This window comes from Oryx dammah, unplaced genomic scaffold, assembly GCF_014754425.2.
Source record: "Oryx dammah isolate SB20612 unplaced genomic scaffold, SCBI_Odam_1.1 HiC_scaffold_8, whole genome shotgun sequence".
In the NCBI taxonomy this organism is placed as follows: Eukaryota; Metazoa; Chordata; class Mammalia; order Artiodactyla; family Bovidae; genus Oryx; species Oryx dammah.
In genome coordinates, this window is record NW_024070192.1 from 26,265,748 (window position 1) to 26,283,196 (window position 17,449).

Consider the following 17,449-nt stretch of genomic DNA (forward strand, 5'->3'; position numbering starts at 1 on the left):
TGTCTCTGGTGCCACTAAGCGCCAGACTTAAGCGCCACCACGGCAGTAGGATGGAGGAGGCTCAGGTGGGGACCAGTTCCTTCTGTTCTTCCACCAGAGGGTTTTATCCCTGAAACTGTTCAACAATTTGAACCCCCTATGATTAGAAGTATACAGAGCTGTTTAGGAGGACAAAGTTAAAGAGTAGGGGCTTAGTCAGTTAATATTTAATTTTAATAATACTTATTATGCTTCAACAGTCAGCAGTGCCCAAAGTGAATATTTACACACAGTGTGAACACATGCTTTAAATATGCAGTAGAGGAGGCGGGGCGAATTCACAATTAACAAAGCTAAAAAAAAAATCCTTGTTATAAATTACACAAAACATATAAAAATATTTCTCTGAATGCATAGATTAAGACTTTAAGCTCACCTACCAGCAACTGTGCAGTCTAACTCCACTGCCATACTCAGTCAGTTGACCACAGAGGACTTGATAAAAAGATGCAGTGCAGGGTCCACCTCTCACTTGTGACTTCCTCAGCCTCGTTTCTAAGCCCAGGAAATGCCCTGGAGCTACTCCTCTGTATGCCACCTCCCAGCCAGGGACCTCCACTGCTTCTGAGAATCTCTAACTGATCTGGATGGCTAGAAGAGTACTAACCCCAGTGATTTAGACACATGAATTAATACTGAATTTATTTGTTCCAAGATAAAACTAGCCTTAATTGTATCAGTAAATTGTAACTTTTTTCAAAGGTATAGGGAAAAAAAGGTTAGTATTTCTAGCTTCTGCCTGGTTGAAACACAAAGGAAATTTCTTCTTTAAAGTATTTCAGAGAAAGGGAGTAATAAGTAACCTTTACTCTGCTAGACAAACACTGCACAAAGTGGGTAACTCACCATCAGTAATTAGTGTATTACAATTAAGTCACTGAACAGTGACTCCCCGTCACAAAGTTGGCCTTGAAAACACCTCAACCTCAGCTCAGCATTTAGGCAGCAGCAGGAGGCCATTATCTTAGCACAACACTCTTCCACTGACATCTTCTGCACCTTCTCTCTCAATCGTAGTGTTCCAATAAAATTAACCCAGTTAGGAAGTTAAGTTTCTTTGGAAACTATAGGCACTGTGGGGAGAAAGCTTCTTAAGACAGCAGGGATGCTCTTCAACAGCTGGCTTCAAAACCCTGCTCTCCTGACTGTCTAAGTGTGCTCATTCTTATTTCTAAAGTTAAGCTATTTAGTTCAACAAGACAGTGGCTTTTCTTTTTAACATTAATGACAGTGAAGGGAAGGAAAAGAACCCTTAAATGCATTTGTTACAAAAATTCTTACGCCATGCTCAAGAGTTTAATCAGGTGTTTGTTTCCAGAACAAAGCCTGGTAGACTCACACTGACTTTGTTAAGTAGGTCAGTGACGGTTGTGGGGGGATCCCTAAGATTAAACAACTTGTTTACAAAAGCAACAGATTTCAGAGTTGTGTAAAAATCTTAATAATTTCAAAATAATCTTTATCTTTGATACAAAAATAAAGATGCTAACTCCTTTAGTTCAGTTTCCCACAATAACCTTTAAAATAGCAACAGATTCTGCCCGGAAAATTGCTTTTCATTTCTAGTGGAAAATGAAAGTGGAGAACATGGACCAGCAATGTTTGTGCTCGTCTCTTTCAGTGAAATTAAACAGAAAGGCGAAGACAGAATTGCTTCAGTTTAAAAAAAGAAAAGTAGCGGTTGCTCTTTTAGAAAGCGTCAGAGAGCCCTCTAGCGACCACAATGGGGAGTTAATGCCGAGATGACTACAAGCAATGGCTAGAGACGGAAGTCATGAGTGTGTACAATGGAAAAGGTGGGGGGAGGGGAGGCTCTTTTGGTTAACAGCGTATTTACATTAGGTAACTGTATTCTTAAATGCTTTAACCTGAGTAACATTTATAAATATGCTATGTGAAACCTCACAGCCACAAGTCACACCAAAATTCCCGTATCCAGCACCTGCGCTTTCCCGTTGTCCTCTCTAGTCAGTTCACATTTCAGGAGAGTCGTGAGCATGCAACACCGAGGGAAGCGCGTCCTGGCCCTTCAGCTGCGCTGTCAACAGGCCGGAAGCAGGCTCTGCTCTCTCTCAGCCTCCGCCTAGACAGCCCTCTCACATACACAGAAAACACACTAGTACAGAACCGTCGGCTTCTGCCTCTCCAGGCCACTTCTCAGCTGTTCACAGCTTCAAGCAATAGGTTTGTTGTGCACCAAGAGGCTTGGAAGAGTGGCACCGCTGCTTGGGGGTCAGGGGCTTCCTACCTTGGCAGAACGATGTTAGTGTATACTACGAAGTGGCATCGGGGCCCTCCTTGGGCATCCAAGGCATTTAGATCAATGGCTTGTCCTTGGCCCAGAGGTGATGCACACTGTCACAATACTCAGTAGTAAAGGCTCCTGCTGCATTAGTAAGTCAGTTTTGAAGCTCTCCTATTGTAGCAAGGCCTTTCAGTCAGTGAGGATGCAGCATTTCTGAACAGAAAATTATTTTCACTTATCATTAAAACCAGTTCCAGCTCTTGAAAATCTTGGAGTCGAGCAACATCTTTGTCCTGAAACAAAAATAGGTTAAATAGGTTAAGAGGAGCCACTCGTCTCTATGGTTCTGGTGTCCTGTGTTGAAACCAGTGATAGTGCAGGAAAATCCCCAGGAGCATGAACTGGGTGAAAACCTAGAAGCCCTCAATAGCAGCTGTTGCTCCAAGATGAGCACACCATGAAGCGTAGTGCAGGGGTGTTTTCCTCAGGTGCCCTGAGAAGCCAGAAGCCTGACATTCAGGGAACCCAGGGATGTTGGGAGGGTCACACATGTGCCTATATGGATGTGCCCCGTAATTAAGCCTGGTTCTTACATTATAAAGCACAAGGCACATCTGATAGTATACTAAGGTAATCCTTACAGATCACTACAGAGAAACAACTAAAAATAGGTACATGTGAACAGTAATTCAGAACATTCTCTCTGGTATCCTACAACTTTTATAAATGGCAGTATCTTCACAGGCCCAGTAGAGAAAAGAAAGCTCAATGGAAGACCACCCTTTGCTCTTTTTCTATTCTTTTTTCATTTCTTTAACTATGACTCACATACCCCAAGAGGAAAGTACATATTTTCCAAATGGAAAAATCAACCACGTAACAGACCTTTCTTACCTTTCTTACTAGAGTATTGGGTAACTTTCTGATCTTCTCCACTTGATCAGGATTAACACCCAGCTCACAGCAACTCACTCTGAGCAGCTCTTGGTAGGTGAGCTCCTGTCGGTCCAGTTCAATTTCAATGAAATCATTTTCTCTAAGAGATGGGTTCTGAATCCTCACCTTGAGTACCAGCTCTAGGGAAAAGGGGAAGAAGCGTTAATGAATCATTCTGGCATAGTTAGCTGATGCAATTTAAAATCTTTTCCAGAAGACGGTTACTGTTAATCATGCCCTGTGCTGAAGACGTATGCCACCCAATAAGAAAACCAAGCACAAACAGTGCAGTTTGCTCGGGCTCAATTCTGGCTCTGCTGGTGCAGCTGCCTGCACTGTCCTCCTATATCTAACACTGTGGTTCATAAAGTAAATAAACTTATACTTTATGCAGCAGAAGGAAATAGTGGACAACCATCCCAACTGTACAGAAGGATAATTTACTTCTGCTACTGGAGCTAAGCAGGTAAAGGCTTGAGAATGGGTTTGGGTATCAAACTACACATAAGCAGGGTATGGGGAAAAGAGAAAAGGCGGCGTGGGAAAGATATGGTACAAGAATTACTCTACAAAGATATAACAATTGTGGATCTAAAGATATTTATGAGATGTGAAAATCCTTGCAATAAACACAGTACAAGAGCAAAAAGATAAACTACTAATAAAAATGAAGTCTAACTATGATTTAAATGCCTTACTTTAATAAGGGAAGAATCTTGGCTTTGGGAGTAAACAAAGACCATTATTCGTGGGTCTGGGATCTAAACAGTCTGCCCCTAAATTCTGAGCCTGGTTGCAAAGCAGGCTGAAGCTAAGCACATGTGTGCTTCTGGTTGCTCTTTATATGGCATCCCTGGGCCACGGTTATCAGCACCTAGAGTAACAGGTCCTTAAAGAAGGCAGTTACTTATATGGAAAAAGAAAAGTAAGACTAGACCATACCCTGTGGTGTCTGACTAGAATTGGAGGTATTAACATAAGCTTAGAGTGTTTAATATTTTAAATTATAAATAGATATAGCAATATAGAGAAAAAGTAAATATGTGTGTTTGTTTGCTTGCCTTTTAACTTCACTAATCCTCTCAGGCTAGCGTGAAGCTTGATATCCAGGAAGTATATGTTCATTTTCTATTATTCATCTAAAATATCAGTGGAGAGTTTGTTGCTTTTGCCATAAATTGTGGGAGCCGCTTTCAACTCTCTTTTTTTGTGACCTTTTGAACCTTGAATGACTGTGATATGAATGGGTATATCCCTCATCTATCCTGTACTAGACGTGTGACTCTGGACAAATGACCTGTCTCTTTGTGTCTAAATTTATCCATTTCTAAAATGTACTAATGGAAATTCTATGGTGGCCCAGTAGTTAGGACTCGTTGCTTTCACTGCCAAGGCCTAGGGCCAACCCTTGGTTGGGGAACTAAAGTCATGTGGCACAGCCAAAAAAAGTAAATAAAAATAAAATGTACAAAATAATGCTCTTTTTACAAGTCTGTTGTAACAATTAAATGAGAACTCAGAATGCTCTGAAGTTATGTTATTATGTTAACATAACTAGTTATGTTACTAGTAAGTTAGATTATTAAACATAAATGTTTAGTTTATAAATAAAGCTTCCCGGTGAATCTTTCATTATTCAATTGTTCTTTATTGTTTGCTTGCTTTTTTCTTTCTTTTCTAACTGTCCTCTGAATGAGCTTAGAAGAAATGATACACTAGTAGCAATGAGCAAATCTAGTGTTCACATTCTGGTTTCTGAATACCACTCTGCACCAAGAAAAACCAGGGCTCCTTGGAGAAATGCCGGATTCCAAGGCTGGGGCCGGGAAGCTACACTAGGGAGCCTGAAACATCTTGCTGCACCACAAAGTAAGGAAATGAATTAAGAATAATGAAGATGTCCAAGAGACACAAGCTCCAAAGGGGCTCCCTCTGGATCAGTCTGGCATAATTTGAACATCGAAATAAGGATACTAATGGATTATCATCCAATAAATAATAATCTATGCATTTTCTACTGCTGTAAATGGCAGAGAAGGGAAAGCCCTTCTTTATAGGAGAACACTGCTCATTCGGGCTTCCCTGGTGGCGTCTGCCTCCAACGCGGGAGACCCAGGTTCAATCCCTGGGTCGGGAAGATCCCCTGCAGAAGGAAATGGCAACCCACTCCAGTACTCTTGCCTGGAGAATCCCATGGATGGAGAAGCCTGGTGGGCTACAGTCCACGGGGTTGCAAAGAGTCGGACACAACTGAGTGACTTCATTTTCACTGCTCATTAGAGCAGAGAAAAAAATGAAAACATACTCTACAACAGGACTGGCCTGGACTCTTCAAAAATCTGAAGGCCAAAAGGATAGTTAAAGGTCGAGGAAATGCTCCAGATTAAAGGAGACTATGCTACCATGACAGCCTAATACAAACACAGCAGGCTGGAGTAGAGGGAGTAAACATAGCTACAAAGACACCGCTAATCAGCTCATAATATTTAAATACAGACAGTGGATTAAAGAATAGTATCACATCAAGGTTATATTTTCTAAATCTGATCGTTGTATTGTGATTATGTAAGAGACTGTCTTTGTTCTTGGGGCTTCCCAAGTGGCTCAGTGGTAAAGAATCTGCCTGCCAACGCAGGAGACGCAGGCTTGATCCCTGGGTCGAGAAGATCTGGAGTAGGAAATGGCAACCCACTCCAGTATTCTTGCCTGGAAAATCCCATGGACCGAGGAGTCTGGTGGGCTTAGTTCCTAGGGTCACAAAGCGTCAGACTCAACTGAGCACACACCCTTGATCTTAGGGAAAAAAATACGTAAATGGTTCTGAGTAAAGAGGCAAAAAATAATTTGTAAATCTCATTAAAGAGAGTTCCTTTTACTAGTTTTGCAACTTTTCTGTAAGGTTGTAATTATACTCAAAATTGCAGCTGAAGATGGAGAAGCCCTATACAGTCAGCAAAACTGAGACCTGGAGCTCACTGTGGCTCAGATCATGAGCTCCTTATTGCAAAATTCAGACTTAAATTAAGCAGGGAAAACCACTAGGCCATTCAGGTATGCTGCTGCTGCTAAGCTGCTTCAGTCGTGTCCAACTCCATGCGAGCCCACAGATGGCAGCTCACTAGGCTCCCCCATCCCCAAGATTCTCCAGGCAAGAACACGGGAGTGGGTTGCCATTTCCTTCTCCAATGCATGAAAGTGAAAAGAGAAAGTGAAGTCATTCATGTCATGTCTGATTCTTAGAGACCCCATGGACTATAGCCTACCAGGCTCCTCTGTCCGTGGGATTTTCCAGGCAAGAGTACTGGAGTGGGGTGCCATTGCCTTCTCCGCATTCAGGTATGACCTAACTCAAATCTCTTATACACAGTGGAAGTGACAAACAGATTCAAGGGATTAGATCTGATAGAGTGCCTGAAGAACTATGGATGGAGGTTGGTAACATTGTACAGGAGGCAGTGACCAAAACCATCCCAAAGAAAAAGAAACACAAGAAGGCAAAGTGGTTGTCTGAGGAGGCCTTACAAATAGCTGATTAAAAAAAGGGAAGTGAAAAGCAAAGGAGAAAGGGAAAAATATACCCAACTGAATGCAGAGTTCCAAAGAATAACAAGGAGTGATAAGAAAGCCTTCTTAAGTGAATAATGCAAAGAAATAGAAGAAAACAATAGAATGGGAAAGATTAGAAATCTCCTTAAGAAAATCGGAGATACCAAGGGAACATTTCACGCAAAGATGGGCACAATAAAGGACAGAAACAGCAAGGACCTAACAGAGGCAGAAGAGACTAAGAAGAGGTGGCAAAAATCCACAGAAGGACTGTAGAAAAAAGGTCTTAATGACCTGGATAACCACAATGGTGTGGTCACTCACCTAGAGCCAGACATCCTGGAATGTGAAGTCAAGTGAGGCTTAGGAGCATTACTATGAACAAAGCTAGGGAAGGTGACGGAATTCCAGCTGAGCTATTTCAAATCCTGAAAACTCAGCAGTGGCCACAGGACTGGAAAAGGTCAGTTTTTATTCCAATCCCAAAGAATGGCAATGCCAAAGAATGTTCAAACTGCTGTACAATTGTGTTTATTTCACATGCTAGCTAGGTAATACTCTGAATCCTTCAAGATAGACTTCAACAGCGCGTGAACCAAGAACTTCCAGATGTACAAACTGGATTTAGAAAAAGCAGAGGAACCAGAGATCAAATTGCTAACATCCACTGGATCACAGGAAAAGCAAGAGAATTCCAGAAAAACATCTACTTCTGCTTCATTGACTACACTAAAGCCTTTGACTGCGTGGATCACAATAAACTGTGGAAAATTCTGAAAGAGATGGAATAGGAGACCACCTTACCTGCCTCCTGAGAAACCCATATGCAGGATGAAGCAACAGAACTGGTCATGGAACAATGGACTGGTTCCAAACTGGGAAAGGAGTACGTGAAGGCTCTATACTGTCACTCTGCTTATTTAACTTATACATAGAGTGCATCATGCAAAATGCTGGGCTGGATGACTCACAAGCTGGAATCAAGATTGCCAGGAGAGACATCAATAACCTCAGATATGCAGATGATACCACCCTAACAGCAGAAAGTGAAGAGGAACTAAAGAGGCTCTTGATGAAGGTGAAAGAGGAGAGTTAAAAAGCTTGCTTAAAACTCAATATTAAAAAAATAAATAAAAATAAATAAAAATAAAAAACTCAATATTAAAAAAAAAAAAAAAAAAAACTCAACATTCAGGACTTCCCTGGTGATCCACTGGCTAGGACTACAAACTCCCAGTGCAGGGGGCCTGGATTGATCCCTGGTCAGGAGACTTGATCCCACATGCCAAAACTAAAGACCCTGCATGCCACAACTAAGACCCAGAACAGCCAAATATTTTCTTAAGAAAGAAAAAAAATAAAACTCAACATTCAAAAAACAAAGATCATGGCATCCAGTCCCATCACTTCATGGCGAATAGATGGGGAAGAAAGGAAACTGACAAATTTTATTTTCTTGGGGTTCAAAATCACTGCAGACAGTGACTGCAGCCATGAAATTAAAAAATGCTTGCTCCTTGGAATACAAGCTATGACCCACCTAGACAGCATATTACAAAGCACAGACATCACTTTTCCAGTAGTCATGGGTGGACCTGAGAGTTGGACCCTAAAGAAGGCTGAGCACCAAAGAATTGATACGTTGGAATTGTGGTGCTGGAGAAGATTCCTGAGAGTCCCTTGGACAGCAAAGAGATCCATCCAGTAAACCCTAAAGGAAATCAGTCCTGAATATTCACTGGAAGGACCGATGCTGAAGCTGAAGCTCTAATACTTTGGCCATCTGCTGTGAAAGAGCTGACTCACTGGAAAAGACCCTGATGCTGGGAAAGATCGAGGGCAGGTGAAGGGGGTGACAGAGGATGAGATGGCTGGACGGCATCACCAAACTCAGTTGGTTATGAGTTTGAGCAAACTCCAAGAGATGATGAAGGACATGGAAGCCCTGCAATCCATGGAGTTGCAAAGAGTAGAACACGACTTAGCAACTGAACAATACTCAAAAGAGGTAAGTCCTATCCCCACTCCTCAAAAAAATAGGAAGTAAAGAACTAGACCCCTAGACAACTTTGCCCTTTTCAGAGGCTACTTGCTGATGAGAGGTTACCTTGCATATTAAATGGAAATGCTCCAGTGAAGAAAAATGGCTGGAATGCTGGCACTGGTCCTGCGTATGTCCCATTTTGAGGCTCCAGAGACATTGGTGGCTTGGACGGGACAGTAGAGAACAGGGATCGAGTCTGACTCACTGGTGGCTGACAAACAGGACCCGGTTTTGTGCTTTCTGGTGTTCTAAGTATGGCAGAGGGGGCAGACACATCCCCGTTCTGAACCAGTGCCAAAGAGGTGTGGTCCCGAGGAAAGGGCCCAAGCAGGGGAGGTTCCCCAGGGGGCAGCAACGGAGGAGAGCCATCTACAGGCGGTGATGCAGGAGGTGTGGAGGGGCCCCCATTCTGTAGCTGGGCTGAATCCTCTGATGCAGGTGTATAGATAAAAGGGAAGGCTGGGTTGGCCAAATAGTTGGGAACAAACGGCAGTTCTGACTCCTTCTTCAGCTGGGGGTGGTCATCGCTGTCACCATCATCATCTTCCACTTAAAAAGATGAAAACACAGAGCACTTACATAGTCCTTTAAAAATGAGCAAATAAAGGGACTTCCCTCGTGGTCCAGTGGTTAAGACTGTGCCTCCCAACGCAAGGGGTGCAGGTTTGATCCCTGGTCAGGGAGCTAAGATCCCTCATGCCTCTTAGCCAAAAAACCAAAACATAAAACAGAAACAATACTGTAACAAAGTCAGTAAAGACTTTAAAAGTGGGCCACATCAAAAAAACAAACAAACATTTTTTTAAAAAAAGATTTCACACAAAAGAAATTAGCAAGTCTCCTGTGAAAGCTAGTGTCCTTTGGTATATAACAAATATTTTGGTCAGTGTTTACTGCAAGTTTTTTGTTACCATTTCTATCTCCTTAAAGTTTACAGATTAAAAAACCCAAAACTTTCTAATGTCTACCTTTCCAGAAACAGCATGGAATAATTATCTTGGCACAGTAAGACTATCTTGTTTCTAGAAACAGACTGGCTATTTAGCATCCAGAATATATACAGGGGATATACATATATATTTAGATACATATATATATATAAAACTATGACTGATTCACATTGTTGGCACAAACTAACAAAACATCTTAAAGCAAATAACCTCCAATTAAAAAAAAAACAAACTCTTTTTAAAGAATATATACACTGATACCCTAAGTCTCAGTTTGACAAAATCAACCTCAAAAAGACTTACCTCCCATAATCCTCCTAATTTCTCTTCTTGATGTTAACTGGACGGGCATTTCTCCCTTTGTGGTAAGGATCTCTTTGTCAGCTCCTGATTTTAGTAAGTAAGAGACCACCTGACCATGATTGCGCTTACACGCCCAATGCAAACAGGTCCTACCCCCAAAAGAAAAAAACAGAGACTGAAAAAGTGGAGGGGTGATCTGGGATTTCAAGCTCTACACATCAGCAAATAAATATACGCAAGCCTGTTAGAGTATAGCTAGAACTAGAAAATCAGACTGGTAATTTTAACTTTTCGGAAAGCAGATGATCGAAATATTTAATATGCTTAAAATTTATTTTAAAATTTCATTTCTGATCCTTGGAAAGAGCTAATTTATCCCAGGAGCTTTACTGCAACGGCTTCCAGAAGGCTGGTTGCCTGGCTGGCTAGATAACTCTAAAGATACTGCTCAGTGTCCCTCATTATATTTTCCCGGTCTCTTTAAAATATACTTTTACATGGCCATATTCCTTTTAAGAGAGTACCAAAACTTGCTTCATGTGCATCAAATGTCACTTGAAGATGAAATATTGTCAGGCTACTAACCATCTCTCATCTGCAGCTTGCACTGCCACTAAAATTATTACTACAGCAGATTCCTGTCTGAATCTGTTACTCTTTTGCTTTTTACTTTTCTTTCCTTCACACATACACAAAAGGATTTCCATTTTTAAAAGTTCAATTCTCTAGTTCTCTCCAGAAGGCTACAAACATATTCTCATTTGCTTAAATACAAGGCACCACACACATACTTTTAGTTCCTAAAGCATCTGAAAAATACACATCAACGGCCAAAATTTTTGAGAACTCTTCTGAAGTATTGATTCATTTAAGTAAAACTAATTGCTTACTATTGTATACTTAGGAAGGAATTATGCACCCTTTAAAAGAGCTATTATTTTAACACTGCACAGAAACAGGATCAGCATGCTGGCCAAAATTCCATCTTAACAGAGCTACTAAATTCATCCCCATGGAAGGAAAATACTTTTTCTCCCTCTGTTTTGAAATGTCCTCATTCACCAACTCTCTAATTGAACTGAGATAAGTATCTTCAGAGCTTTTAGACGAATACAAATATGGCAAAGGATAGAACATATGTTCAATAGTGGGGATTAGGTCACCCACTTAAGAAGTATAACTGTCTAGAGAGTACATTTGGTTCCAGGAAAAAGCAGATTTGCCCTGGGTACCTCAAGGTTTATGACTTACAGAAAGCCAGTTTGTCTGGCTGGCTAGGAGTAAACTCCACTGATGTTTCAGAGTGATATTTGAAATTATTATTCATTAGAATCAGATTATCAAAAAAAAAAGAACCAGATTATCCAGGAGCCTTTAAAATGTACTTCATCATTAAAAGAATTCCAATTTGGAGAAAATAAAAGAGTCTTGATATGGACTTCTAAAATATAAGCACCATGAAGATAAGGAAGCATCTGCTTGAATATACAGGTACTTAATTGATATTTGCTGAATCAGTGAACCAAGGACAAGGTGGATACTGCTTAGAGTAGAAGGATCCTGTATATTCTTGATTCTGGGCAAACTGTAGCTGAGAGTGTGTTTGTATATGGCTGTCTTGAACACTTGAAAAATGAATAATTATAACGATAAGCATTCAAAAATGAATAGAACATGATGAGAAAAATATGTTCTGTTTTGGAAATAAAGTGCTCACTTGTAAGTAGTGAATCACTCGTTCACAACAAACCTGAGAGTGAAGGAAGTAATATTCTGCCAGTGGGTCTGAGACATTTTTGGACAAACCAACTGCTGAAGTGTCACCATGTAAAGTGGGGCTAAGTCAACACGGCACGATCCCCCACAGTCCTGTACCCTGAGTGATCATTTATAGCCCAGATCTGGGCGGCTCCAGACAGCCGTAATTCACAGGCACGATAGCCAGGCAGTATTTTCAACTTCTTCGTGAGCCATTGTACTTGTTTCTTAAAGCCAAGGGGTATGCATGACACCTGAATTACAGCTGATGTGGGAGCTCCATCTCTGACAGTCAGAATATCCTATCAATGCTGGGAAATACTGGTATTTCAGACCAGAAATCTGAAATATGGACATCCTATCAGTGCTGGTAAGCATTTCAGACCAGAGGCATAAATTTCAATTGTGCAGAAATTGTGGTTACTGGGCAACTAAAAATTAAAAGCAGTAACCATTCTGCTTTTCTGTGCCACTGACTATGTTTTCTGAGGGTAACCTTTATATCTGATTAGCCGGCACACTGCTTAATTAGAAAAAAGAAAAAAAAAAAACCCCAGAACTTCTCTGGTGGTGCAGTGAGTAAGAATCCTCCTGCCAATGTGGGGTACTAAGGTTTGGTCCCTGGTCTGGGAGGATTCCACATGCCTTGGAGCAACTAAGTCTGTGAGCCACAACTACTGAGCCCATGCTCTAGAGCCTAAAAGCCACAACTACTGAGTCCATGCACCCTTAAGCCTGGTCTCTGCAGCAAGAGAAGCCACTGCAATGAGAAGCCCTCACATCCCAACAAAAAATAAAGCAACAGAAACCCAGCAGAGCCAAAAATAAATAAGAAAAAAAAAGTTAACACAGATATAGTACTTTACAAACTGGACATTGTTCTAAAAGCTTTACGTGTATTAATTCATTTAGTCCTCTAAACAACCCAAGTTAAGTACTATCATCAACACTCTCCAGTGATCTAGCGGTTGGGAATCCACCTGCCAATGCAGGGAACATGGCTCGATCCCTGGTCCAGGAAGATTCCACATTTTACAGGGCATCTAAGCCGGTGCGCAGCAACCTCTGAGAGTGTGCTCTAGAGCCTGAAAGCTGCAACTCCTGAGCTGGAGTGCCGCAAATACGGAAGCTGGCATGCTCTAGAGCCCCTGCTCTGAAACAAGAGAAGCCATGGCAATAAGAAGGCCTTGCATGGCAACTGAGAGTAGCCCCTGCTTGCTGCAACTGAAGAAAGCCCATGTGCAGCAACAGAAGACCCAACAAAGCCAAAAATAAATTAATTTAAAAACAAACAGGCAAGAAGAAAATTCTCCTACTTTACAGATGAGAAAGCCGAGGCAGTCAGCAAATAAGTAAAACAAACAGTATGGTAAACAGCAATTGCATTATAAGGACAGTAAAGTAAGGAAAGGGATTAGGGAATGCCAGAGATAGTGGAGGGGCATGGCACAACTTTAAGTTAAGGACCCAGGAAAGATTCATTCAGGGGACATCTAAGCTAAGACCTAAAGGAGGTGAAGGAGAAAAAGCATTTAAATGAAGGGAAGAGAAAACACAAGGGCCTTGAATGAACATTGTGCCTGGTGTTTTGTTTATTTATTTTTGGCTGCACTGGGTCTTGGTTGCTTCACAAGGGCTTTCTCTAGTTGCAGCGAGCAGGGGCCGCTCTCGAGTTGTGGTATGTGGGCTTCTCATTTTGGTGGCTTTTCTTGTTGCAGGGCACTCGCTCTAGAACGCTCTGGCTTCAGTGGTTGGGGCACGCGGGCTCAGTAGTTGTGGCTCATGGGCTCTAGAGCTCGGGCTCAGCAGTTGCGGTGTACAGGCTTAGCTGCCCCAACAGCACGTGGGATCCTCCCAGACCAGGGATTGTCCCCTGCACTGGCAGGCAGATTCTCAACCACTGCACCACCAGAGAAGTCCTGTGCCTGGTGTTTTCAGGAAAAGCAAGAAAGCCAGGGGAGGGAACGAAGGGAGCAAGGGGGTCAAACGAGAGATGAGGCTTAGAAATAGAGTGTGGGCTGAGGGACAAGGATTTGAACTGTAGGACCCTGTGGGCTTTTCCTCCATTTGAGATTGGAGCCATTAAAGGGTTTTAAGCAGAATTAAATGATCTATGTTTTGAGTCAGGATTCCTCTGGCTGCTGTGCTGAGAAAAGATATAGGATAGGACTAATGAGAAGGCTACTGCATTAATCCAGGTGACAGATGGTGGCTTTGCACAAGAGGTGTAGTGGCAGAGCTAGTGAGAAGCGGTCAGATTCTAACTACATCACTGCTAGTGAAGCTGGCAGGATTAGCAGCTTGACTGGATGCGGGTTGTGAGAGAAAGACAGAAGGTAAGGAGTGCACCAAAGATTCTGGCCAGCCAGTGCAGCTCAGATGCTCAGATGAGGACTCAAGCAGGATGGGGACAGTTAGGGATATGAGGGAGACCAGGAACTCAACCCTGGACATATAGAAGTCCTGTTAGATATCTTCCCCCACTTAAATCTATGAGAGCCTCTTCATAGTTCAACAATCTTATATTTTTCTGAGCACCTACTATGTGGTTAAGAAAGTATGGTTTCTAAGACTCCTCATGACCACTGCAGAGGGCACGGGTTCAATCCCTGGTCAGAAATTAAGATCCCACATGCCCCGAGGTGTGGTCAGAAAAAAAGAAAATTGTGTGGGGTGGGAAGGAGGGTCAAGAGGGAGGGGACATATGTATATCTATGGCTGATTCATGTTGACGTGTGGCAGAAACCAACACAATATTGTAAAGCAATTCTTCTTCAATTAAAAAAAAAAAGCATGGTTTGGAGGCACATGCTGGGTTTCATTCCCAGCTCCATTAGTTACTGTAAATTCTTAGGGAAACTACTTATTCAGTTTTCTTATCTGTAAAACAAGAGGATAATAGCTCTGTCCCTGAGCCGCTGTGAATGAGATGACAGACATAAATAATATATTTGGAACCTTGTTTGCACTACAGAGCAAGCTCAGGAAATGTTGCCTATTTACATTATGCTGCATTTCCTTAAATGCTCACAACTCTTCTGAAATAACTAGAAAATGAAGCGACTCTGGCAAGGTCATATTGCTAAGCAGGAATGGAGAAGAACCAGCACTAAAGTCCAGGCTTGATCTACACAACACTGCCTCCCAGTGCCAAAACAATGATTCACAGCTTGTGAACCACACAGCAATGCTAGAAATCACACACAGAAACGCAAGCTAGTTTGTAAACACTTAAACAAAATAAAACAAAAAAAGCAGTTTCTACTGTGTTTCCTGGCTTTCTCAACAGTTACCCAGGCTGTTTTCTTTGGGGTAAGTTGGTAGATGAATTTGTGAGGAAGTAAGGAAACTGTGATTCTGGTCCTGGCTATTAATAGTTGTGTGACCTAGGGCAGGTTAATCTCTGGGATTGAACCTATCTCCAATGTCCCCTTTTGTTTTAAACTGTATGATTCCACTTTAAAAAATAAAACATTTGCAAACTCACTTTAATTCTCAGCTAGCAAACAGCCTGGTTACGCATTACTTGGATCGAGTAAAAAAATTTAAATGTGAAGAGAGCGGAATAACACCACATTCAGTAACTTAATACAAAAAAATTTGACCACCAGCACTTCTTAAAATGTGACTCCTTATTTAGTTGGGAAGGACTCAATCACTGGCAGGCATCTGAAGTCTTGGATAAAGTCTCATATTTCAAACTGTTTTAAGAAAACAAAGCAAAACATTATGTAGGGTTAATGAATGAGTCTTCCTGCCACAGGCAGCTGTAGGTAGCAGCAAATCACTGCTGCAGTAAGGCAACAGAAAAGCAGAATAGCAATGCAAGTGATTTATTTTCCCTAGTCTTGGGAAAAGAAATCGTGCTAGTTTATAAGATCCACGTTTGCTCAACTGTTTATGCTTTTTGCTGTGCACAGATGTGTTCTTCAGAGTAATTCCGAACTCGAACTTGGGTGAGCTCCAAATGAGCGTGAGAGTAATCAGCACCTTTTGGGACACGTTATGGGGGTGGGGGTGGGGTCGGCGGGGCACGGGGCGCCAGCATTCGGGTGGGCGCTGCCGGCGCAGGACCACGTGGGCCGGGATTTGGGCACGACACGCCGCAGACTCTCCGAGGCAGGGGGACCAGTGCTAGCCTCCAGAGCGCACAACCTCGCTGGCTCCGGGTGCCGGGCCACGCCTTAGCGGGCTTCCGGGGTTGCGCTGGGCCGAGGCCGCGTCCCGGGCTGGATGCTCTGACCCTAGGCCTCCCCCGCTCCCCACTTACCAGCCGTTGACCTCATTTTGGGAGTTCACATCCACCCCGCTCTCCACCAGTTTCCGCACCTCCCGAATGTCCCCCAAGGCCGCGGCCTCCCGCAGCCTCTCCTGTTGCTCCTTTTGCTCGAGGAGAGCGCTCATCTTTCTTTGGCCCCAGGCCCCCGCCAGGGCACGCCCGCCCAGCCCTGGCCGGTCAGCGCCGCCGCCGCCGCGGACCACTCCCCGCCATGGAGAGACCGCGCGGGGCACAGCTGCCCGGCTCGCGCCGCAGCCCGTGCCGAGCCAGGGGCCTCTGTTCCCCCTTCTTGGCACGCCCGCCGCTCCCCTGCTGCTCCCGGCCCGCGGGCCTAAACCTCCTCCCGGCCGCGCCTCCCACAGGCCGGCTTCGGGGGAACCTATTCAGAGTGACAACCCTGACCCAGATATTTTCCGTTCCTACCCTCCGCGCGCGCGAGGACTGGCTGTTTATGTAACTGCTGCACAATATTATCTGCCGTGATTCACCAACTATTTTTAGACCTCCCCACCCCGCAGCTTCCCTAGAGGAGGACAGAAACGAGGGAAGGGAAGAATGCGTATTTGAGAGCCAGGAAAGCCTAATCCTCTGGAGCAGGCTGTTTACCACGCATCAAAAGTAATTGGTTTAAGAAAACAGACAAAAATAATAGTAATAATTGGTTTTGTTTTTTGCCCAGTTTGTTCGGCTCTTTTTCCTTATCTGAATCAACTCTTGCCTACCAGGGTGGGGAAATGGGCTGAAAACGATCCCACTATTATATGCCCATTATTGCAGAAATAGAATACACGGCTCTTTCTTTTGACACTGCCTGGGACCATTCAGTTTGATTATTTATTTCAATTGCTGTTGTCTTACATTTTAGAGATTTCTTCTAATTCGGCTTTCAGGAAAAATATTTACACTGTGCTCAGGGTCTATAAACTGTGATTCATTACTGTTTTTATTTTATTTTTTTGGTTACTGCTTTTAAATCATAATTAATTACTCTTCGTGAAGGCCATGTAAGGAAAAAAGAAAAGAACACCAAAGAGGCTTTCAAGTTATCCCAGTCTTTAATATCAGGAGCTAGGGAGAGAAGTGGTCCAAGTATAAACAGCATTCTTCCTGACTCTATGCCTAATCAATCTAATGAGGCTCAGAGCCTGGGCTGGCACTGCTTTACTACACAGCAGGAGAAAAAGAAGAGTATTGTTTTGCTAAGCCCAGGTTCCTGGGCAAGATCTTCCAATGTGGCACAGGATGAAAGTTTGCAGATGGGGTTGGAAGGATTAAGGAGTAACCCTGGGGTGGGGAGGAGGAAGGCCTGAACACAAGAGATAAAATAGGAAATGACAAATTTAGGCATG

General features: G+C 42.9%; 1 protein-coding gene across 2 annotated transcripts; it reads right to left on the reverse strand.

Annotated features, from left to right (window-relative positions):
- Positions 1-191: 191 nt before the first annotated feature.
- ANKRD40 (ankyrin repeat domain 40) lies at positions 192-16,459 on the reverse strand. Of its 2 annotated transcripts, none has more exons than XM_040245724.1 (5): positions 16,092-16,459; positions 10,064-10,212; positions 8,874-9,359; positions 3,179-3,360; positions 192-2,577 (listed from the first exon to the last, which is right to left on the reverse strand). In XM_040245724.1, exons 1-5 carry the CDS (start codon positions 16,223-16,225, stop codon positions 2,431-2,433), a joined length of 1,098 nt encoding a protein of 365 aa, XP_040101658.1. In that variant the 5' UTR covers positions 16,226-16,459; the 3' UTR covers positions 192-2,430. The 2 variants fall into 2 exon arrangements, with proteins under 2 accessions (XP_040101658.1, XP_040101659.1); XM_040245725.1 differs by having other exon boundaries at positions 10,064-10,147; positions 16,092-16,428.
- Between the last annotated feature and the right edge of the window lie 990 nt (positions 16,460-17,449).

Coding starts and splice junctions, on each gene's coding strand:
- ANKRD40 (XM_040245724.1), bottom strand. CDS start 16,225: ATGAGCGCTCTCCTCGAGCAAAAGGAGCAACAGGAGAGGCTGCGGGAG. Junction 10,213..16,091: donor CAAAATGAGGTCAACGGCTG/GTAAGTGGGGAG, acceptor TTTTGGGGGTAG/GACCTGTTTGCATTGGGCGT. Junction 9,360..10,063: donor AATTAGGAGGATTATGGGAG/GTAAGTCTTTTT, acceptor CATCTTTTTAAG/TGGAAGATGATGATGGTGAC.